Source organism: Mesocricetus auratus, unplaced genomic scaffold, assembly GCF_017639785.1.
Source record: "Mesocricetus auratus isolate SY011 unplaced genomic scaffold, BCM_Maur_2.0 Super-Scaffold_100008, whole genome shotgun sequence".
NCBI lineage: Eukaryota > Metazoa > Chordata > Mammalia > Rodentia > Cricetidae > Mesocricetus > Mesocricetus auratus.
The window spans coordinates 1,657,729-1,681,936 of record NW_024429192.1 but is presented as its reverse complement, the minus strand read 5'-3'; the positions used below and the strand labels follow the sequence as shown (position 1 = coordinate 1,681,936).

The window sequence follows — 24,208 nt, the reverse complement described above, 5'->3', positions numbered from 1 at the left end:
TTGGTGCTTATTCACAGCAGCAAGAAATGCATTAAGTGTGGCAGCTGCGTGTCAACCTGGTGGGATTTAGAGCCATCTAGGAGGGACGCCACTAGGTGTGGGTTGAGGATTTTTACCGAGATCGTACACTGAGGAGGGAAGGCTCCCCTGAGAATGGACAGCACCTTCCAGCCGGCGGCCGGATTACAAAGAGGATGGGGTAACCAAGAGACCTAACCCAGTGGCTCTCACAGAGGAAATGCATCTCGAGGAGGCTGCAAGTCACGGATCCGGGTGTCAGCAGCCAAACACACTCCAAAGCAGCCACACACGCACTCAACAGCTGCAGAGGAAGGGTTATTCTGGGCATCTTCAGGCTTCTGGTGACACAGACCTTCTTTCTAGTCTCTGTCTAGAGAAAAGCCACTGCCTGGCTTTTCTGGGGGGTCTCCCCACATGGTCTTTCCTATTCGTGTCTCCGAGGCTTGCCCTAATAACCTCGTTTGAACTCGACTAGTGGGGAATGGTTCCATTCCCAAAAAAGGAGACATCCACAGGTACTAGAGTGGTTTGTCCTATTTGAGGAGTTGTATTTCAACCCAGAACGGTCTGCTTGATGGATAACCCTGTCTGAAGCCAAAGTAAATGCAATTCTCCTCCCCAGAAACAAGAAGAGTCCCTGGGAAGCTAAGGAAAACATCTGGGGAATTTTGTTTCCTCGGCAACTAGTGGCTCTGGTGCAAGTACCTAAGGCCATAAAAGGATGGCATGCTTACTTCTCGGCCTGCATACCTGTGCAGTGGCAGTCAATGGTGTCATGCCCCAGGCAGGGTTCAACCGTAAAAAAATAGAACAGAATAAACCAGACTAGGAGGACCCAAAGGCAACTTCTGCCCCTCTCTCCTTTTGCTTTCAAAACACGTTTTGCCTTTGAAAAACCTCATGTTCTCAATTGTCAACTCTCATTTTGCTTTTTGACAAGTGTTAAGGGTATGGACTGGGTGACTTTCAGGGTAACTACCTAACGAGGGAGCTCCTGGTGTAGGGTCCCGGGGGACAGGCAGAAGTCCCCCCAAACGTAATGCATTCTCTTGGAAGACCTGGGACAAAACATAACTGCTGCTTGAACTTTTCCCCCAGAGAGGCAAAAGCAAACACCCATTCCCAAGGCGTCAGTGATAAACTAGGTGTGACTGTGCCAAATCCAACTCTGGGGAGGCCAATGAGTTCCCTGCTTACAGAGCCCAGGTGTAGGATCATCTATGCACAGGGTGACTCGCTCCACAGCAATCTCACAAAAACTCTCACCCAGCAAGGATGATGGATGGCTTCCTCCCAGGGATGACGGCTGGCCTCAAACGCAAAGATGATGTGCCTGCCTCTGCCTCCTGAGTGCTGGAGTTAAAGGCACGCGCCACCACCACCTGCCTAAATTCTTATAAGACCCTGTCTTAGTTGTGGTTACTACTGCTTCGATGATAGACCATGACCAAAAGCGACTTGGGAGGAAAGAGTTTATTTGGCTTACACTTCCACAGCCCTGTTCATCACTGAAGGAAGTCAGGGTAGGAACTCAAACAGGGCAGGACCTGGAGGCAGGAGCTGATGGACTGGACACGGAGGGTGCTGCTCACTGGCTTGCTCCTCATGGCTTGTTCAGCCTGTTTTCTTACAGAACCCAGGACCACTAGCTTAGGGATGGCACCGCCCACGATAGGCTGGGCCCGCCTCCTTCAATCACTAATTAAGGACATGTCATATGTAAAGAGCTGCGAAATGCCGCACCCTTAAGATGGTGCTGGCTTCCACCTCTGCTAGCCCGATAGCAAGTGCTCTCTGTGATAAACAACTCCTTATTTGGTCAAGGCTGGATATCAGGCTTGCTTCCTCGTATGTGGACCTATCTGCTGTCGCCACATGGCTTACCGGGGTTGGCCGCCCAAGGGCCTTTTTAAGCTGTGGGCGGGCACTCCCTGGAGTCAGAAGATTTTGTTCAAGGTCCTGAATAAAACTGCTTGTGAGAAGGATTCCTGAGTCGCGTCTTCCTTGCTGGTCGAGGTGGTCGTGACAGTCATACAGCTGGATCTTACGGAGGCATTTTTCTCAGTTGAGATGCTCTCCTTTCAGATAACTCTCGCTTGTGTTAAGTTGACATAAGACCAGCCAGCACTGACTCTGAGCGGAGGACCGAGCCACGCCAGCCTAGACTTCTGACCCCCAGAACTCGAAGCCACTGACTGGGAACTTCTGTAGCCTGGCACATTTGTGGTAGTTTGTTACCTGGCAACAGAAAACTGGGTCTGCAATGTGGAAGTCTAGCAGCTTCTACTTCATGGCTCTTAGAAGCAGGCCCTAGAGACCCAGATTCGTGCTGAGAGGGAGCTCCTGCAACCTCATGGAAGGGTCCACAAGGACAGGAACCAAGGCCCTCAGGTCACCGTAACTAAGCTTCTTGGTTGCACCAGGCTGGCTATAGTGCAATTTTTGAATGCAAACAGCTCCCATAGGCTCATATAGCTGAATGTTTGGTTCCTAGTTGGTGGAACTGTTTGGGAAGGACTACACAGTGTGGCCTTGCTGGAGGAGGTGTGTCACAGGGAGTAAGCTTTGACATTTCAAAAGCCCAAGCCAAGCCTGGCTGCAACTTCTGGATCAGACGTGTGAGCTCTCAGCTACTGCTCCAATGCCACACCCTGCCTGTCTACTGCCACCGTGTTCCCTGCCATGATGGTCATGGATTAACCCTCTGAAATGGTGGGCAAGCCCCCCCCCGCAGTTATATGCTTCCTTTTATAAACTGCCTTGGGTGTGGTCTCTTCACAGCAGCAGAAGAGCATCGAAGACACTGACACTTCAACCCCGTGACTGAGCCTCCTTAGAAATGACCCCATCCGGCACGGAAGGACATCAAGGAGTTGTCTGACGGTTGGGTTTTGATCGCCCATTTGGGAGAATTTAGAATGACTCTGAACTCCCTCCCCACTCCGTCTAGGCATACATCTGTAAAAAATCCTTTCAAGAGATTAGCCTATTGGGGAAGACCCTCCCTCCAAGCAGGCACCTTCTAATGGGTAACCTAGAGGCAAAGCGGTCCAATGAGAGAGCAGTGTGGGTCTAACTGCCCGTGCTTCTCTTGGACTTGGCCGACCTCCGACGCAGCTGTGGAGTCCATCTTCTCTGGCCTTTTTTGTTGGGTCCCATCCCCCCACGGATCTCTGCGCATTGCTTGTCAGCCAATAACCATAGGTGCATCCTGCTCTCTAGTCCTGGCTTACAGCCCCAGCCTTGCCCCACCGACATAACTCTAACACGAGGAAGACACGGACTCTCACACCCGGGGTTTCTCCACTGTGCTGTAAGTCTTTATATAAGGCTGCTCCTTCCTTGCAACAGGGACATGCACACACGCATGCATTCTCGTAGCACAAACGGCTGGACATCTTGTCTTTCATTTTAATCTCCAGGCTTTTGCTACATCTTAAGCCAGCAGTGATGTGCTGGGCTGTGTCTTCTGAGACACTACCGGGCCATTTGCTAATACAGTGGACCTCACAGTGATCAATGAAAAAATAAAATCAATTTTAGGGCTGTGGCTGTGGCTGTGGCTCAGTTGGCAGAGTGCTTGCCTAGCGAGCGTGAAGCCTGTGCTCAAACCACATAAAAGCTGGGTGGAGAGATGGAGGAGCAAGGTCGTTCCTGGCTACAAAGTCAGTTTGAGGCTAGTGTAGGCTACTGTGTGATACCCTACCTAAGAAAACCAAAAATAATCATTATTAATGGCAATAAGTTTTACGTTTTAAAACGAGTGGCTTTAGGTTCCCAGGCAAATTGAGCAAATGGCGTTGAGAGTCATAGATCTCTGTCCCCTTCACGTGCAGTTCCCACCACTGCCCTCTGAAACAGTGGGCCTGTGTGTTAGCAGCCAGTGACCCTGCATTGACTCTGATACTCACCCTGTTTACTCCAGGCCTCACTCTGGCTGTGGGACACTCTGGGTTTGGGCAAACACCTGTACTGTGTCCTGCATTCAAATTGCACCCTCCCACGGAGCAGGGAGCCCCAGTCCCAAAACCCTCCATGCTTTGCCAATTCGGCTCTCTCCAGGATCCCATCAGCTACTGAGTTTTCTATCAGCTTTGCAGCATGGGCGGCATCCCCCCCCACCCCAGAACTGACCCTACAGAAATCACTCCACTCACCTTCCTCTTTGAGATTCACTTCTTACAAGGTTCAACACCCACACAGATAAAAACTGTGAGTAAGCTGGGTGTGGTGAGTGTTAGAACTCACACTGACATCATAGGAGAGTTCCAGCCACTGGACTTTCGGGGAGAAAGTCCAGCCACTGGAACCTATGCCACTTGGACTAGCCTTGCTGCCTCTAGAGGGCAGGGTGTGCTCAATCGTTAAGAATAAGGCATTTGAGCCTGGCCAGTTGTGGACCTGTAATTCCTGTTTTACTCAGCTGGCTGAGGTTGGAAGAATCCAAGTCCAAAGTCAGCCTGGGCAACTTACAGTCTATTTAAAAATGAAAGGAAAGGAAAGGGTGGCATCACATCCCCCTCGGATCAGATGGTTGTGAGCGGCCGGGAATTGAACCCCGGGTACCTGGGTCCTCTGGAAGAGCAGCCAGTGCTAACAGCCAAACCATCTCTCCAGCTCCTGGATTATGATATGTTAAAGGGTTAGGATCTGGCCACTAAGTCACTACACCATTACATTAAAAAATATGCTGGGCTATTCATAGTGCTTTGTCAAGTGTGGTGGTCTTAATTCTGTCTCAAAAATCTCCTTCGTGGGCCAGTGATATGGCATGGTGGGTAAAGGGGCTTCTGCTAAACACAAGGACGTGAGTTCAAGCCCCAGAACCCGTGTGGTAGAAGCAGAGAAGTGACTACTACAAGTTGTCTTCTGACCTACACACACGCGCGCGCACGCACACACACACACACACACACACATACTAACTCACACTCACACACTATAAAAGAGTTTTCTTTTTTTGCTTTCATGTATTTTCTTATTTTTCTAGTATTCATTTATTTTTTTTCAAGAGAGTTTCTCTGTGTAGCCCTGGCCATCCTGGAACTCTCTGGAAACACGGCTGGCCTTGAACTTACAGAGATCCCCCTGCCTCTGCCTCCTGAGTGCTGGGATTAACAGCATGCACTGCCACTGCCTGGCTCTTTTCTTATTTTCTATAGTAAATATGTATCGCCTTTTTAATAAGGAAAATACTTAAGGCTTCTCATTAAAAATTCACGGCGCTCATTTATGTGGGGTGGAGAGAACGCTTTCACTTTCTTCTTTACATGACGTTGAGTCTGATATAAAAATTGCTGTTTCTGGGAGCTGGGGAGAGAGCTCAGTGGCTAAGAACACCTGCTACTATCATAGAGGACCTGGGTTTGGTTCCCAGCATTTTCAAGGCAGTTTACAACCAACCATCCATAATTCCTGTCCAGGGGAACTGGCTCCTTTTTCTGGCCTCTGTGGAGGGTGCAGGAGTATAGTCTACATGCAGACATGTAGGCAAACACTCATACACATAAAATTTAAAAAATGGTATTTCTGGAGGCAGGATAGAGTTGAATATTGGCTCACTTATTTAATATTTTCTAAATCTCTCCAGTGGGATCTATCTATCTATCTATCTATCTATCTATCTATCTATCTATCTATCTACCTACCTACCTACCTACCTACCTACCTATCTACCTCAAAAAAAAAAAAAAGATAAAACGATGGTTGTCTTGAAAGTCTAGAGTGGAACACATGTTGAAGATTTTATTTAACGTACCAGTTCATAAGGGAACCAGCATGATGTTGGAGCAGAGTCACCAGAGCGTTCAAAGAATGCTTGCTATTCTTGCTGTCGTCATAGATATGGTCACTGTCCTGCAGGTCTTCCTAAGAACTCAGACACCCCTACACTCCTTTCCCAGTCCAAGGTTCTCACAGTTTTGTGCCACGCGCCTCTGAATAGCCGGTTACAGAAACCAAGCCTGGCTAGGCCTGCGGGAACCCTCTGTGGGTACGTCTAAGCCCACCCCAGCTCTGCCTCTTCGCAGCCAGGGCCTTCTAACCTCTTCAGGTTCCACGGAGTCCCTGGCGTCCTGTCATTGCATGCTGCCTGATGAACATTTGTCCCTCTGCCTGAGGACTGACTGGTTGTCCCATCAGTCCAGCTGCCTCCCCTGACCATCTAGCACGTCCATATCCATCTGAACTCAGTCCTGGTTTCCTGGGGGCTTCCCTGGCGTCCCTCTATGCCTCATTTTCCTTCAGAGCCTCCCTGCCGTCGGGATTGCCTCATGAATATGAGTTATGCAGATTTGAACTTTGTGAATCTAAAAATAGCAAAGGCTAAAAATATCAGTAAAGTTTCTCTTTGGGCTCAAACTTAGGAAAGATGCAAACCTCCCAAACACGCACGACGCCTAGGGGCGGCAAACCTTCGGAGACACAGAGACGCGTTTTAAAGACCATAGATAGTGTTTTCTCGAAGGGGGGGCTCTCTGTGGGTGTATAAAGAGGTCACATGGGGGCTGTAGGAATGAGGATCACAGTCCGAATCCAGTCTTCCGGGGGGCTGGCAGGAGTGGGGGATTCTCAGTCCAGGCTCAGTCCTCTAGGGGCTGAAAGGAATAGGGTTCAACAGCGGTCCAAGTTCCTTTCTTCAGGGGCTGCTGAGGATCCTGCCTGCAGTGGTTCATTTGTACTTTGTTCTCAGACAAATGCTCCCAAGGAGAATGAGGTCTACAGGGAAAGACATCTCGAGTTCCACATCGAGTAGGGGACAGTTTATCCTGAGCCAAATGCGAGTGTCCCCTGCCCAGGAAACCAGATTCAGTTTTCCCAGGATGGCAGTTTCCATGGCAGAAGTGGCATGAACTTTTTGTAAATCATAGAACAAAAGGCATCATGGGTCAGACACACCGGTGGGACATCGGGAAGGCAGGCTAGTTGCTGCGACGCTGAAGTCTCTGTTACACGTTTCAGGTCCTACCTGGACAACACTCCCAGGTCTTAGTTTGGCGGGAGCAACGTCCGTTCTGCTGTTAATAATTCCAAAGGCTTTTGTTTGGTTTTGTTTTTTAACTTGATAAGCCAAGAGGATGTTACAGACACAGAGATGGGCGATAAGCGGGTACCAAGGGAACTAAAGGCAGCCCAAGGTAAGCTGGGTTTGGGACCTATAACACTCTCGCTTCTACAACCAGGAATTCCCTCTCTGCCAGTCAATCTGTGGTCTTCAAGGGGACGATGTCTCCAGGAACTTCAGCTCACACTCCTAAAGGATGTGAGGTCCAGCTCACCCACCCCGCTAGGACTTTTGTCTTCTCCCCAAGGCTTTGCTTCTCTGGCTGTCCTGGTTGCTTGGGGGAGGGAACCGGTTTCACCAGACCTTGGGCCTCAGCTAGAGGCAGGTGGATGGCCAGGACAAGGTATTTTGGTTCAGCCTTTGGGGACTGATGGAACCCTGCCAGACTCCAGCAGGTGGCAAAGGACCTGGGCAGCCGTGACCTCCACCCCCTCCACCCCCCAAGGACTGGAAAAGGCTCCCACTGGGAAGAGTAGAGGCTCCTCCTCTGTTTCTTCGCCTGGGCCTGGACTTCCTGTGTTTGGACTGGCTAATGGTTAACAGGGGAATGTCCCCGCAGCTAGGGGCGCTGGCACCATTCTGCACCTCCAGGTTTATAGCTTGGGCCACTGACAGGACAGGGCCACTTGGCGAGAAACTTCCTGTTGCCGGCCGGGGAGTGTCCAGTCAGAAGTGTTCCTGCGTTTGCCAGGAGTGCAGACAGCAACCAGGAAGGCCTGGGTGAATGGAATACAGAGGTTGACCTGCCTGAGGTAAGGGGGCGGGGGGGGCAGGCAAGCCCAGTGCGGCTCTCCTGGAATGAGCCCCTTTTCCGGTGGGTTTCTTCTCAGGGATCCGTGGGGTGCCTGGTAGGCCACTGGTGGGGGCTCTCCACAAACATGCCTGGAGTGTTTGCCTTCCGGCTTCCACCGGGTTGAAAATTAAACAGGGAGGCTGATCTCAAGGTTCAGAAATCCCAGTAATTTATCAATGAGCTTCCTTCTCTCACAGAGCTGTTGTAGGGGGGAGGAATTCAGAGGAGGGTCTGTCTCAGAGTCACAAGCTTTGGGAAGGCAGTCTCCTCAACTCCTCGGGCAAACTTGTAAACTGACATCATCTCCCCCGATGAGTATCTTCATTGGGGTGCCATTGGAGGTTCTGAAGAGGGCAGGGTACTAGGGAAGGCAGGGCCCCTGTCAGTGAGGAGGCAGGATCCTAGTGAGGTGAGAGAGACCCCTGGGTGGGGGGGGGAGTGGGGCCCAGGGGCACCGCAGCAAGGGAGCAGTTCCGAATGCAGGTGCACAGAGGCAGGCTCCAAAGTGTAGCAGAAACCCCGGGCCTCGCGCCGGAGGCCTGTCGGAGGAAGCCGCTTGCTCAGCTTTGCGCCGGCCAATTCTGCTGCTCCCCGAGACCGCTCTGCCTGAAACAGCACGGTTAGACCCTTTTTGGAAGGTCCAGTGTGGAATATTTCCAGCAGCTCAGTAACAAGGAGCAAGCCCGTTATGAGACAGCTACTGGGGAGACCTGTCAGGTTTTCTGAGTGTGTGTGTGTGTTCTCTCCTTGTCAGGCCAGTGAGGAGTGGGTAGGATGTTCACAAAACATAGTAAGACGTACGTCTTTGAAGAGACGTCAGGTTTTGTTTTTTATTTTCTCCCCAACTAGAAGTAGGTCATTCAAAGCATTCTTCAGCAAAATGAGAAGTTGAGTCTCAGCTTTGGGTGCAGTTTTTTTCTTTCTCTTTGCTCTTTGGGGTGGGGGATCTGCGACCCAGCTCCGAAATAATATACACGGAGACTTACTCTTACTTATGAATGCCCAGCCTTAGCTTGGCTTGTTTCTAGCCAGCTTTTCTTAAATTATCCCATCTACCTTTTGCCTCTGGGATTTTACATTTCTTTATTCTACACACCGTTCTTTACTTCTTACTACGTACGTGGTTGTGTGGCTGAGTGGCTGGGCCCCTCCTGCTTCTCTTTTTCCCATTCCTTCCTCTTTTCTCTTTCTTCTCTCTGCCTGGCAGCCCTGCCTCTCCCTCTCCTGCCTCACTATTGGCTGTCAAGCTCTTTATGAGAACCAATCAGGTGCTTTAGATAGGCAAAGCAACACAGCTTCACAGAGCTAAACAAATGCAACACCATCTTTGCATCATATATATCATATATATATAATATATGTATATTATATATATCTTGGTTTTTCGAGACAGGGTTTCTCTGTATTGTTTTGGAGGCTGTCCTGGAACTCGCTCTGTAGACCAGGCCGGCCTTGAACTCACAGAGATCCACCTGTCTCTGCCTCCCTCGTGCTGGGATTAGAGGCGTGCGCCACCAACGCCTGGCTTTGCATCGTATTTCTAAAAAAAAAAAAAATCAATGTTCTACACCACGCGAATGTAGCACATCTTAAAATAACGTTCCACAACATTTGGGCAGCCACCCTCCCCCACAGAGGTATTAGCTAAAGATTTCTGTCCCAAGTCCATATTTAATTAAGTCACAAGTGTCACGTCGGCCATCCCGTAAGTGTCCGGTTTTTCGATGACGTCACCGGCTGCCCACGCTCTCAGATGCCACGTCCATATGCCTTACGCCCTGTGGCAGCGGCCTCTCTGCCGGCTCCTGGACTCTGCTGCTGGCCTGGGAAAGCCATGGGGCAGCTGAGATGCGGCAGAGTGATACTTCCTGGGTTGAGGGATGCGCGCCCTTACTCTGTAGCCGAGCCACCGTATTTATTTATCAGTGGCTGGAGCATTTCCTCCATAGCCTTTGCTCGTCCCTCACCCCAGCTTCGCTAGTGATCAGGGGCCTCCAGTAAAGCATGCAACTTTCAGGCCTCGAATAACAGCACACACCTGTAATCTCAGCACCTGGGAGATGGAAGTAGGAGGGTCAGGAGACGGAGAACATCCTTTGCCCCACAGTGACTCTGAGTCCAGCCTGGGCTACACAAGACCCTATCCTAAAACAAGCAAACAACGAAAACAAAAAACCCAAACAAACAAACAAAACAAAACCAAAACCAAAAGTCAACCCACCAAAACAAAACAATAAAACATGCAGTGTCCAGACCTGGGCTGCTCAGTTCCCCTCCTGTTCTGCCGGCCGGACATTCCAGGTGACTGATAGAGCAATTTCCTTGCAAACTTGTGTTAATTGACCTTGAAAATTAGCAAATGATTTATTCCCCGCTTTGTAAGGCTGGATCTGGGCTCAGGGCTCAGGCTAGGAAGGTTGTGCACCTTCAAGCGGCTGTTGTGACTGCCAGATGACCCCTGTGGAGGGAGGGGGCATTTTCCAGTTCTGCCCAGTGCTTCAGGCCCAGAGCGGGGCAGAACCTTAGTGGAGGTGTTCTAACCCCGAGTAAGGTATAGGATTGTGGGTAGTTAAGGCTCAGCACGTGTGCTGAGGTTTGGAAGGTATCAGAGAGATAAAGGGGGGTAAGACAGGTACCTGGCTCCCCTTTCCTGAGCTGGGGTACCTGGGGATGAGTTTAGGTGTGAAGTCACAGGGCTCAGCATCTTCGCTGCCCAGGAATGGAAACTCACACTCTCATTTCTGGGAGGGAGTCATCTCCTCTGCGGGTTTGGACCCTTTGCTGGCTGTGGTGCTTCTGAGCCCAGCAGAGAAGGAAGGAGAGCAGAGGGCTGGACAGGTGTGTCCGCATGCTACGAAATCCCACGGCGGGGATTCAGCACCTGCTCAGCTTAGAGGGACCACCGCAGCGCAGCGCGCATGCGCGCGCGTGTGTGTGTGTGTGTGTGTGTGTGTGCGCGCGCGCGCGCGTGCGTGCGTGCGTGGGGGTGTCAGCAGGCTGTGGGGTCTGTGGAGGCCACGGTGGGCGGAAGCTCCCTGCGTGGTCTCTGCTCTGCAAACGCGTGCCGGGAAAGAATCTGGGAAACAAATCCTGTCCCCAGGGCAGGAGCTATGCTTTTGCAGGTGGCTCACGATGCTTCAGCGAGCAGCCAGTCAGTGCCACGCTCTCCAGTGGGACCCACCATGCCGGGGGTGGGGGGGAGGGAAAACAAAAGGAAACACTGAAGGATGGGGGGTGGGGTGCGGTGCGGAGCCGAGCATGAGGTCATCAGAGAAGCAGGGGTTGGAAGGAGGGTGGGACCCAAGGGGAACCCGTGGTGCCGCCAAACGGCCAACGGGAGCTCACTGCATCTGCCTCAGCCTTACCCCTGCCACTCCTCACCCCTCACCCGACCCGGGACCCTCTCCGTAGTTCCTCAGACACGCCCAGCGTGGTTCTAGCCCGGGCCCTTTGCACCTGCCATTCCCACTGCTCTTCTTCCTTCGGCTGGCTAGCAAGCACGCGTGCTCGCACATGGCTGCCGTCCACAACCTACCTGCTTGCCGTGGTGACCAACACACCCGTGCCCCACGCCTTCCTGGCTCCATTCCTCTCCCCATGCCTTGCCGCCTTCCAGTCGCCTCCGCGAGGGCATCTGCTTGCCCGAGTCCCACCTTCCCTCGTGAGGTTGTGAGCTCATGACGGGCAGGGGGGAGGTGGAAACGAGGAGCAGGCAGCCACTCCCAGTCAACTCTGAGCCAGGCCGTCCAGCACTGCTGGAGTCCTGTCAGCTGTGCATGCACGGGCTTGAGGTCAGGTCAGGTCGTGCGCTTCAGGGCTTCTCTGAGGTGAGCTGCGCCGGAGTTCTCTTGGAGCCAGAGTTCTTCTCTTGGAGGTCCGTGTGAACACAGCGACGGGGCCAGGTCCAGTTTCACACACACACACACACACACACACACACACACACACACACACACACACACACACACACACACACACCTTCTGAGGGAACACTGCCTGCCCAGATGGCGACGCTCCAGAGGTGTCTAAAGTGTCTGGGTGGTGCCGTCGACCCTTTTGGCTCTAAACATCACCTGCTCCCTTGTCTTTCAGGTAAGGAAGATCATGCTGAGATGGAGGGCAGTAGGAGAGGTGTCCTGGCTCTGCTGGTCATCCTGGCTGGGCTGACAGGTAGGTGCCGAGGGTGGGTGGACTGTTGTTTACAGGCTTCAAAAGGCAGGGCGGGAGGGAGGAAGGGTGAGCAGGAGATGCAGCAGTGTAGGCTCCAGGTGGTCTTCCTCAGGCACTCCCTCCAGATGGTCCTCCTCAGACACTCCCTCCAGGTGGTCCTCCTCAGACACTCCCCTGAATCTCTATCTCATAGTTACCCTTTCAAGATCTCTCATTCCTGTTATTGTAACTCTACCCCAAGAAGGTCCCCTCAGCGCCTCTGACCCCACATAGCTCCCATTAGGACTTTTCCTCTGATGCGGAAGTCCTGTGTATATGTCAATAAAGCACTGTTGGCCAATAGGGAACCAAGATAGGTGGGACTAGGAGTCCAGGAGGACTCTGAGTAGCAGAAACACAGGGAGTCATGATGTAGCCCGCCAGAGAAATAAGATGTCTGGAACTTTGCTCCGGTAAGAGAAATACTTAGATTAACAATTATGGGATAAATACTTAAGTCAGAGCTAGCCAGTAAGAAACAAGCAAGGCCAACAGCTTCATAATTAATACAGCCTCCTGTGTGTTTATTTGGGACTGATGCGGCTCTAGAACCAGGCTGGCAGGAAGGCTTCTCTTTACATTCCTCCTTACCCCATTAGGTACCTGAGGTCGTCACATGAGTTGTTTCACTGTTTGAGACGTCTTTCCCACTCGCTTCTGCCCTCTTCCGTCTCTCTGTATCTTTCAAGGAAAGGCTGGCTCAGGTGTCTCCTGTCCGTGTCTGCTTGACTTGGGTGATGTCTGTGGTGTGATCCCCAAGCCTCAGAAGGTGGCCCCTCTTTTCTCACCACAGCCTTGCCGACAGAAGTCCTTCAGGGCACCAGCTGGGGTGGACTCCATGTGGAGTGGGCTGGGCTGACTCTGAAGGTCTGGCAGTCCTTGGCGTCTGTTGGGTTTAATTAGTTCTGGGGCCAGGCTTCTCATGTCTCTGTTTCTCCTATTATGGCAACTCGAAGGCTTGCTGTAGCTGCAGAGTAGAAGTAATGCCGGGACACTTGCAGGCCAAGGTACCCTGGGCAGCTTGTCACAAACCCAGTCATCCTTGTGATCAACCTGGGGACAAGAACACCCGATGAACAGCTCTACCTGTCCCTCCTCTCTGCCAACCGTGTGTCGGTGGCCATGTTCAGAAGCTTGTGTGCTCTGTTCTGCATGGATAGACACCGAGCTTTAAAAGCCTGGCCGTGACAGTGTTAATGGAAGTGAAACAGACTAGGAAGCAGCAAGATATCGGATGGGCAGGCTTGTGAAGTCCCATTTTTGGGTGTACTTGCATGGGAAGTCTAGGAATACCTGACTGAGGAGTCCAGAGGTGAAGGTCTAACGGCACGCAGTTAGAAGCTTACTGCTGGGGCCCACTGGACACTGCTCAGTAGAGTGGAGAGGAAAATCAGGTCTGGGAACAGTTTAGGGACTGGGCCTGGGTCTGATGGGCCACCCTTAATCCACACTTTAGGGGCACTTTGAGGTTACAAAGATCTTTTAAAGACTGGAGAGAATTGAATGATATATATATATATATATATATAAAGTCAGAAATAGATATATAATCATTATATATATATTTATGGATATTGAGCATTAAGTACTGGTCTGAGTCAAGATGGATCTGGCTTGAAGTTCGAAGATGACTGCAGCAAGAGGCAGAGTATCATGGGCTAGTTTTAGAGTTCCCAGGGATAATTTGTGATGATACTGAACCCTTTAGATATTTCATCCAGGAAAGTCCTTGTGACTAGTTGAATCGTCGTCACTTACAGACTTAGCTCTACATGCTCACAGGGTTCTTCCAAGCCTTTTCCTCTTCTCCTCTCCTCTCCTTTCTCATCCCCTCCTTTCTGCTCCCTACCTTGCCCATAATCTCATGACTTACATAGGTCTTGGTTCCCTCTTTTATTTGCTCAGAAAATGTCTGTTGAACCCCTGTTATATGTCACATAGTTGAGGCATAGGCACCAGAGCTTAGAGCCTAGGAGGACAAACAAGCATTGAGTGAGGACAAGACAAACATAAAGCAAAAAAAGTCACTATTGTGACAGTTAGTTGCTTTGAACCCCCAGGGCATATGACTCGGCTAGGAATTTAGGAGCAAGTGAGACTAGATTCCAAACTGTTCATGTGCAAAGGCCCTGGGCCAGAAAGACAATAAATTTGGTGCTTTGAGAAGGTTCAGTGGCCCCAGGGTAGAGTTGGGATAAACTGAGGGCAGAGAAAGTTGCTGGGGGGTTGGGGGGGGATGAGTGCAAAGGGATATCTGGTCTACCTGGAGTGTGGAGGCAGGGTGGGGATGGCATACACAAACAGTTACCTGCTTTGCGATGCTCCTCTAGGCTACATGTGCAGAGATGTTTTTGGTGCAGCTGATGGCCCAGAAAGTGACATTGGCTTTTTCTGTCACCCTCCCAGAAGCTCAGCAGACAGTTCAGACCTGCCTGGCCACTCTTCTCAGGATCTCCTCTTTCTGACTCTACTCTTCCTCAGTGGGTCCCAGCACGTAACATGGTTGATTCTCTCTCCGTCTGAAGGCCCATCGCCGAGGCAGTTCTCTCTGCCTTCTTCTCTCCATCCCTTGTTTCTCTTTCCAGCTTTAGCCGGGCGTCCAGCCTGCTTTCCCGTTCACTACAAAGGGCCAAGTAAGAAAGAGGCAGCTGTAGAATGATGTGAAGAGAAGAGAGTGAGGGGAGCCACACTGGACTAGGAAAACGGAGAGGCGGTGATTATAGACTGTGAAGTTTCTTACGTCAAGGGGATTGCTTCCATCACGCGTGTTTGTGTGGGGGTGCATGCGTGTGCATGTGCGTGGAGGTCATGCTGGGGGGTGCCATTCTCCAGGATGTTATCCACCTTGTCTTCTGGAGACTCAAAGTGTCTCGGTTTTACCTGGGTCTTGCTGCTTTGGGTAGGCTGCCTGGCCAGTGAGCTCCAGGGAAACTTCCTGTCTCCACCTCCTCAATGCAGGAACTACAAACATGAACTGTCATACTATGTGGGTTCTGGGGGTTAAACCCAGACCCTCATGCTTGTATAGCAAGTGCCGTCCTGACTGAACTGCATCCTCAGCTCAAGGGTCAGTTTCAGAGGCTCAGCATGAGGTCGTCTAGCCCCGTTCCACATGAGCCATTAAAACTGCATTAACGCCCGGTGGTGGTGGCGCACACCTTTAATCCCAGCACTCAGGAGGCAGAGGCAGGTCGATCGCTGTGAGTTCGAGGCCAGGCTGGACCGACAGCCTCCAAAACAATACAGAGAAACCCTGTCTTGTAAAACCAAACCAAAACCAAACCAAACCAAACAAAACAAAACTGCAGTAACGTCAGGTTAGGGAGTGGGAAGAAAAGCCTCCCCCCTTCCCCCCGCTCAAGTTCAAGGGTGGCAGGGCAGTTACAGACACACTCTGGAGGGCAGCTCTGCCAGCTGAAGAGGGGCGGGTCCCATAAGCCTTATAGGAAAGGAAACTCCTCAAGGAATCTTGCAGACAGCAGATACCCCGGGATCGTTGTGTAACCCCTACAGAAAACTTCCAGGTGGGGGACACCCTGACTTTTCTCTGCATCCCATCCCATTATCCTCTCCAGGAAAAGAGAGAGTGGAGGAGAGGGGAGTGAGAGCGGAGGTTATGTGGCTGACCGAGTAGAGGTGTATCTTCAAGGGTTTTTCTCGCGTTTGCTTTGTGTGGGGCAAGGTCACCCGTGGCCTCCACAACTGATGGATCGCCGAGGAAGGACCAAGGTACCGTGGCTACCTGCTCCTTGTTATAGGTGCAGCTGAGCACGGTTGGTGGATCCAGAGCGAGCTGCACTTGGCAGGGGACCGTGCTTAAGGCTCACTGTCTCCTGCTTCAATGAAAGGTCAGGTGGTAGAGTGCTCACCCAGCATGCATATGTCCCCAGGTTTGTTTCCCAGAACCACACGCTGGGGTGTGGTGGCTCATGCTTGTTAATTCTGGTACCCAGGAGCTGGAGGCAGGAGGAGCAGAAGTTGTTTATTTTCTCCCTCAATATATGTTTTTATTTAAATTAGAAACGTGAATGCTTCACATGTCCATCCCAGCTCCCTCTCCTACCCCTCCTCCCTTGTCCCTCCACCAGCCCTCCCAACCCCCCCCAATCCCCACATCATTCCCCAGGGAGGGTAAGGCCCTCCTTGGGGGGGGGGATCTCCAAAGTCTGTCATTTCATCCAGGGCAGGACCTAGGCCCTTCCCCATGAGTCCAGGCTGAGAGAGCATCCTCAATTTGGAATGGGCTCCTAAAGATCATTCATACAGTGGTGCATGCAAAATCCTTCTCTCCATCTGTGAGTTCCTGAACAAGGAAGCTCTGACTCACAATTCACTCTGGGTGATCGTGAGGTGCTGTTTTTGGCTCATGCCCCGGGAACGTTCAGGACACTAATCAGTTTCCTTTAGGGACCGTCTCACCTTTATCGGTTTCCTTTAGGGACTGTCTCCCATTTGCCTTTCAATGTGAGAAGAGGAGAATGGCTGTCATTTGCTCCCTCCCCTCCCGTACATGGAGGGCTAGCATGTTGACCCACAGGGATTGTAGAACACCAAGGTAACCCATCCTGACCGATGGGCTGGAGTAAACAGAAACCAGGGCATGTGTTGTTTCCGTGGGTCTCCTGAGTGACGGGAGCCAGGGAAGAGTCTACCACTCAGGGCAGCAAGGCCCAATCTTGGGTCTGAGTCCTACTGCTGTGGCAATAAGTCCTGAGTGTCCCGTGAACGGGACAGGTCCCCTTTGGAGGCTATGGAGGAGACTTGGATTCCCTATCTGCTTCAAGGGGTTCTTTGTCCCGACTGGTCCTGCCACCCTTCAGCCTCAAATGAACACACAGATGCTATGTTAGTTATAAAACTGTTGGCAGTGGCTTGGGCTTCTTATTGGCTAGCTCTGTCTTAACTGTTAACCCATTTCTGTTAATCTATGTATTTCCACGTGGTCTTGACTTACCGGTGTGCCCTCTCTTCCCAGTATCTGCCTACCTTTCCCAGAATTCTCCTCATCTCCTAGTCCCACCTGTCTTCCTGCGTTATTGGCCAACAGTGTTTTATTCGCCAGCCAATAAGAGAAACATATACACGGAAGGTCACCTATCTTTGCTTGCTGGCTATGGCAACCCTTGGCGTTATTTTCTCCATGCACGAGACATCACCTGAGTCCCAGTTCCCATCTTCACATGGAGTTTCCCGCCGTGTGTGTCCCTGTCATCTCAGACTCCTCTGCCTTTGTCTTTTTATAAAAAGAACATGGGCTTGAACTTGAGGTCCATCCTGCATCCAGGATGATTTCATGTTAGGACCCTTGACAAGGTAGGTCTGTAGAAACTCTGTTTTAGATGCCACATTTTGTGGCGTTGGGTGACTGGGAACTTCTAGGCAATGGTGTTCAAGTTAGTGCTGCCCATGTAGAGGCAGAGTGGAAGGGTGAGTCGATTGGCCATGCATCTACCAGCAGCCCTGGCCCCAGACCTCAGGACCAACATGACACAGAGGCTGAGCCTTCAGATGGACACCGAGAGCGTGACAGTTGGCAAGAAGGGTTGGATGACGTCATTGACGTATGCCAGCTAGTTGATTTACTGCCCTGAAAATCTGGTTGCCTTCTAGCTCCTGGATCCAGTTATGAGATCACAGAAGGTCCTCAGAATGTGACAGTCCTGCAGGGCTCGGAGGCTCGCTTCAACTGCACCGTGACCCATGGCTGGAAGCTTATCATGTGGTCCCTCAACGGTGTTGTGGAGCTGAGTATCACTTCCCAGGAAACCATCATCACCAACGAGCGCTTCACCTCCGTCAATTACAACGGGAGCGACAGCTTCATTTCCGAGATGATCATCCACGATGTGCAGCCCAGCGACTCGGGGCTTGTGCAGTGTAGCCTGCAGAACAGCAACGTGGTTCGATCTGCCTTCCTCTCAGTGCAAGGTGAGCCAGCCGGGGGTCCCTCTGAGGCTCACAGCTGTGTCATGACACTTGGGGTCCACCTTCAGGTATGGTGGTACCTATTGCGATTCTTAACTGATGGCAGCTTTGTGCTTTTTTTGTTAAGTTCCCTCCATCCCTGCGTCCTGCTTGCATGCAAAGTCTAGACTTCGTTGTTCTGAACATTCCGAGAGAATGCTGCCTTAGCTTATGACTCCCTCCTCCCCACCTCTCTCCTCCCCTCCCTCCCTCTCTTCTCCCCTCCCTCCCTCTGTCCTTCCCTCCCTCTCCTTCTCTACCTCCCTTCCTCTCCTTTGCTTATATCCCCTACCTTCTTTGCTGTTAGGTTCTCTTTACTTGTCTGCTCCTCTCCCACTGTGAGACGGGTTTTGCTTCCCCATCTAATCTGCTCTGGTGTCTAGGTGTGTAAATTGCCTTTCTGAAACCATCTCCTGGAGCTCTTCTTCGGACGTAGATGGATCTTTTTTTTTTTTGCCCTGGTGATCATAGCTGTTACAGTCAAATACACCATGCCTTTGAGAGGAAAGGGTAGACACTAGGCTATACTACCCTAACATTTTTTTTCATCTGTAAAGGTAATTTGGTCTCCCGAAGATCATTACACAATAAGAAAGGCAAAAGGATGTGTTTTATGATGCTTTAGAGAGTTTTACCCAAATCACAACTCCTTTATACTTTTTGAAAGTGAGTTTATATATTATTGATAGGGGTTGTGATTAGTGGATTACAATTTCCTATCAGGGTGTGTTTTTTTTCTTTTTCCCTGGTGTTGGGGATCAAGCCCAGGTCCATGTGGTCTCTATCCAGGGCTCTCCCTTTGAGTTGAGCCTTGTCCCCAGCTTTATGGAGTTCTTATTTCTGTGACAGCATTTCTCTTGAGGACAAGTTATGCTTTTGAGATTATTTACTTATATCTACATACTTCCTCACCTCAGTGAAATCCCAGATTCTGTCTGTTGTCAAATCAAATGTGATACTATTTGGTGGGAAAAGCATGTCTACAAATTTGTGTTTAAACATTATTTTCTACTTTAGAAATTGAATTAAACTGGCGATTCTTTACTTTGGGGGTATCTCTAATTTTTGCAGTTTAATTAATGGTATAGTGATATTACCTAGAACTCTTGGCCCAGTTTGCACGCCCAGGTTCTCTGATAGTAATTCAGTTATAATGGGAAGAACACAGGACATGAGTTCTTCTTTTGCCTCTGTCAGTTGTCAGCCAGGGAAATCCCCTGCACTGGTTTCTTCCTTGCTCTGTAAGGTGGGAGGAGGCTCCTCTGCTTAGCTCACACATTTGCTGTGAGGATCAGATGACAAAACCACCAAAAACTCCAAAGCTTTGTTCCATTTAGCTTGGTGTGTATCCAGCCGGGCATCCAGAGTGGCCCAGAAGGGAGGGCTTGGGAACCTGGCTGACTGGGTTTCCATTCTGTCTTTGTTGTTCAGAGTTGCATGATCTTAGCAAAGCACACAATGACTTTGGCTCTGGGTTGCTCATCCAAAGGCTGTTGTAGCATGGGGTGAGTGGGTCAATAGAAAGCCTTTACCATAGTGTCTGGCTCATAGAAATTACCACACAAACTCTTTTTCCCCTTCAAATTCCTGGAAAAAGGATGCTATTCTAGGTACTCAGTAGGACCCGGAGATGAATAGAAGAGGGCTGGCTCAGTTGGTGAAGCGTTTGCTATGCAAACATGAGAGTGTGAGTTTGATTCCCGCCCCCCCCCCAGAACCCAAGTGGGAAATCTGGGTGTGGTTGTGCACTCTGTAATTCCAGCCGGTGGAGGCAGGCGGGTCCTTGGGGCTTGCTGGACAGCCAGACTAATCAAGTTGGTGAGCTCTAGGCTCAGTGGGAGACTCTTGTCTCAAAAAAAATAAAATGAAGAATGGTTAAGGAAGACACCTAATATTGGCCTCTACACACACACACACACACACACACACACACACACACACACACACACACACACACACATGCACGCCCACAGGCATCCCACACAGCTTCAGGACAGCAGATCATCAGAGAGAGACATTTACTTTATGAGCGTTGATGCTTTGCCTGCATATGTGTCCTGTGAGGGTGTCAGGTCCCATGAAAAACTGCAGTTACAGACAGTTGTGGGCTGCCATGGTTGGTGCTGGGAATTGAACCTGGGTCCTCTGAAAGAGCAGCCAGTGCTCTCAACCGCTGAGCCATCTCTCCAGCCCCTCAGAGACACACTTTTAAAGACCATAGATAGTGTTTTCTTGATGTGTGTGTGTGGGCATCTCTGAGAGAGTAGAAAAAGGCCATTCGGGGGCTGTAAGAGAGGGGCTTCGTACTCCTGGGCTCATGGCATGCACAGTTGAAAACTGCACACAGTTCTGAAGTGTTTCCCAGAGCCCTAAGCCCGCACATCTGTCAGAATACCTCTGGCATGCTCTCGATGCAGTTGTGGTTATAGAAGCTTTTGGTTTAATATGGAGAGAAGACCAAGCGTCCAGGGCATTGAAGCTTTCTCCGGGGTCCTGCATAAGGACAGGAGTGGGGGCAGAGCCACACTGTTGTCCCAGGAACACTAAGCGCACCTTCCCCAGGAACACAATCTTGGAGAAGGAGGGAATGCCCACAAATTATCCAAGGCCCACTTTTCCTTCCCGACTTTCAACAGAGCAGATGCAACTCCAGCGTGAGTCCTCTCACACCCATGTGGCTGTTCTAGTGACTGCTTTGGATGATGTGTTGGTCACGTTAGCGGATAAGCCAGCTAAAGCCTCCTCCACTGCGGGGAAGAGAGGCTGGGAAAAGCTGAACCCTAGCTGCACACACAGAAAACCCTCCACACGGCTACACTGGTCCAGTTGCTGCCCAACCTGCCATTGACACATGCGTACGATGCACTCTTGCTTTCGGGGGGCCAGAAGGACCTGAGCTCACGCCCCTCTGCCGTTATCTGAGGCAGCTCCATCCCTCCTAGGCCCTGCCATCATGCACACATGAGCCACAGTGTGTTTATGATCGAAAGATAACTTGTGGGAGTTGGTTCACCCTTCCCACCACGTGAGTCTCAGGTCTCAAACTCATGGTACTAGGCTTGGCAGCAAGTGACTACCTACGGAGGCGTCTGGAGGGCTAGCCACGTTCCTAGAGCTCCCATCTCCCTGTGAGTAACCTCCTGTATTCAATAAATAATCTTAGACCTCCTCCTCAGACAGCGCTCTTCCTTGTCACAAGAGTGCTCAGGTTAGCACAGACACCTTACTTGTTCTAAGATAGCATCCAGGAAGTATGACGGTTCGGAGTGAGTCACAGCAGAGCTACTCTGGTCCTCCCCAGACTCCAGGGCATGGCTTCTTGTAATGGCCTGAGAGGAGGCTGACGTGCTGGAGACCTCTCCAGTTCCATTCTCCTGCGTGCACAGGGAGCTTCGTGCTGCACACTGGAAAGATCTTCTAAGCCACAGGCCAGCACGGCCCACGTGCTCGAGTATAGAGATAGAAACAATCACACAAGGGCAAACATCCAGCCAAGTGCCAGGTAGGACCATGGTCTAGATAGAGGGAAAGCCCTCATTGTGGTTTCAGGTTCTACAGTGAGCTTACCTTCAAGAAAACACTCCTGTTTGAGTTTTGGCCTGGTGTCAAAGTGCTGTTGTAGCTGCACTTCTGTGGGAGGTCAGAGATCTTTCCATACCCTTCAAACAAAGCAATCAATCCCGTAGCATACAAATGAAGCTGCCTGCTTGGAAATCTAGCTTAACATGACAGAGAGTTGCATAGGTAAACATCGCCACTTGGTTTTTTTTTTTTAATTAGCTTAAAAATACAGTTTAACAGAAATGTGTTCATTACATCAACGTGTGATGAGCTACGGTTGTTATTTTTAAGTAAATATTTTGGAACAACTTACGTAGCTACTATCCACACAAAGGAAGTTCTTTGGAGTCTCTGGTGGCCTTGGAAGAGGAATTGAAGCTGAAGTGTTTGAAGATCATGTATTCTGGCCAAATTATCCCCTTTAGAGACAGAAAATGCAGAGACCCCAAGTTTCAGTGATTTCCTCTGAGTGTTGGAGTTGTGCTGAGGAGAGCCATGAATGAGAGCAGAATTTTCCATTCTCAGTCCTGTGTTCTTTCCATTATCTCAAGCGGCTGGGGGCGGTGCCCCCGTAGCATGTTTGAATTTGAACATTTGAATGTATATGAATGTCACTAAGGCTGTGTCTTTGCCGGGGCCAACCTTCAGGTTACTTTGGTAATGTCAGCACAAGTGAACATCATTTTCGGATGACTTCCTTGCAGTGCAAATGCTGCTGCTGGCAAGGTGGGGGGGCTCTTTAAGGAAATGTTGATCAAAGTCAATAATTCTGAAACTTGATTGGGTTAATTCAGTTCATAATTGATTTAATTTTGACGTAATTTGTAACTAGAAATGGATTTTAACGGAATATCCAAGGCAGTTCTTCTTTGAAAGTTTACTACTGGGTGCACGTGCCTGTCTTCTCTGCCCTTGGGAGCTGGAGGCAAGAGGATCTGGCGTCCGAAGCCACCTTTGGGTCCAGCTTGGGCTACATGAGACTTTGTCTCAAAACAAAACAAAAGACAAAAAAAAAGTTCATGACTCCAAATTATAAAATGAAGGTGATTGGCTCGAAGTTAAGGGAAGAGATTTGCTATTTATGAGTCTCTGGGAAAAGAATACAGATTGTTTCTTGCTTTGCTTCTGTTTCCAGGACTGCCTAAGAGAATCCTTTAGCTCCATGCTAGAGGTCATTGACTTTTATTTCTCATTATTCCCGGGAGACACATCACCTCCTTGTTATAACCCAGCATGCACATAGAGATACGGCATATGAAATCTGAACTGCGGTTTCCTGGGACAGACACAGCCTTCCTGGGGCCTGGGAAGAAAGTCTCATGAGATGTAATTTGAAGCTAACACTGGGAAAATCAGGAGGCTGTTATACTTTAGCTTGTTTCTCTCTTCTCTTTAGTTATGGGGACCCTGGACATTCCTAGCAACAGCCTTCTGGTCACAAAGGGTGAACCCTGTAATGTGACTTGCTATGCCCTGGGCTGGACCCCACTCCCAGTTATTTCCTGGGAGCTTGAGGTCCCGGTAATCAATTCCAGCTACTATTCTGTTCTGGAACCGGGCAACTTTACGAGTGCCTTGAGTATCCTGGCTCTCACACCGCTGGGCAATGGGACCTTGACTTGTGTGGCAGAGCTGAAGAACCTGCAGGCCAGCAAGTCCTTAACTGTCAACCTGACTGTGGGTCGGCCACCACCTGGTAAGTGAGCATCGCCAGCCAGAAAGCTATGGAGTAACCATTCCCAGTTCATGGGAGGGTCAGGCTCTTGGTCACTATATCTATACATGACCAACTTGGACTATGACCTGGATGTTGGGTGGAGAGGGTAATGAGGTAAATCCAGTGCTGTGAACTTAGTGAGTCTATGATATCACCTGTTCTTACAATTCCTTCTTGAGAGTTTTTCTTTTTCCTAGTTGCAAATGAACCATTGAAAAGAGTTTTTTTTCCTAGTTGCAAATGAACCATTGAAAGGCCCTGCCCACCACTTATATAAGAAGGCAGCAGGGTCAGAGACAAATACTTAATGTTTTTCAAAAATATAGCTGGGTGTGGTGGCTAATGCTTATAATCCTAGTACTCAGGAGCTGAGGCAGTAGGCTTGCTGAGAGTTTTAGGCTAACCTGGGCTATGGAATGAGTTCTAGGGAAGCCTGGTTTATGAAGTGAGATTCTGTCTTGAAAAACCAAAACAGCATCTTATTGTTTAACTTGACTAGATGGCAACAGTTTAAAGTTTTTTTTTTTTGTAATTGTAACTGCCTCCCAGTTCCCGAATAAGCACCCAGAGGCTTAATATTAATTACAAACTGTTGGGATGACGGCTCAGGCTTATTACTGACTAGCTCTCGCAATTAAATTAACCCATTTCCACTAATCTGTGTATCACCACGTAGCTGTGACTTATTGGTAATGTTCTGGCATCTTCCTTCTCCGGAGGCTGCATGGTGTCTCCCCCAACTCTGCCTTCCTTCTCTCTGTATCTCTGGATTTCCCGCCTGGCTATACTCCGCCTGGCCATTTTGGCCAAATCAGCTTCTTTATTAACCAGTGGTAATGAAACATATTCACAGCATACAGAGGGGTATCCCACATCGTGT

At 50.1% G+C, this 24,208-nt stretch overlaps 1 protein-coding gene and 1 long non-coding RNA gene across 3 annotated transcripts in view; one reads left to right on the top strand and one right to left on the bottom strand.

The window, feature by feature from the left end:
* The first annotated feature begins 7,606 nt into the window (after positions 1-7,606).
* Positions 7,607-24,208, top strand: part of Igsf5 (immunoglobulin superfamily member 5) — a 39,833-nt gene continuing 23,231 nt past the window's right edge. The window contains exons 1-4 of one of the 2 annotated variants that reach the window (XM_040750392.1): positions 7,607-7,836; positions 11,970-12,047; positions 17,697-18,014; positions 23,008-23,307. In XM_040750392.1, the coding sequence (XP_040606326.1) occupies positions 11,990-12,047; positions 17,697-18,014; positions 23,008-23,307 (676 nt within the window). In that variant the 5' untranslated portion in view covers positions 7,607-7,836; positions 11,970-11,989. Of the gene's footprint in view, positions 7,837-11,969; positions 12,048-17,696; positions 18,015-23,007; positions 23,308-24,208 lie in introns of those variants that run through there. The other variant, XM_040750394.1, reaches the window with a different exon arrangement.
* On the bottom strand, positions 9,529-11,940 carry LOC121141850. The gene is made up of 3 exons (XR_005878774.1): positions 11,413-11,940; positions 10,133-10,221; positions 9,529-9,930 (listed from the first exon to the last, which is right to left on the bottom strand). It is a non-coding gene; the product is annotated as an uncharacterized LOC121141850 (long non-coding RNA).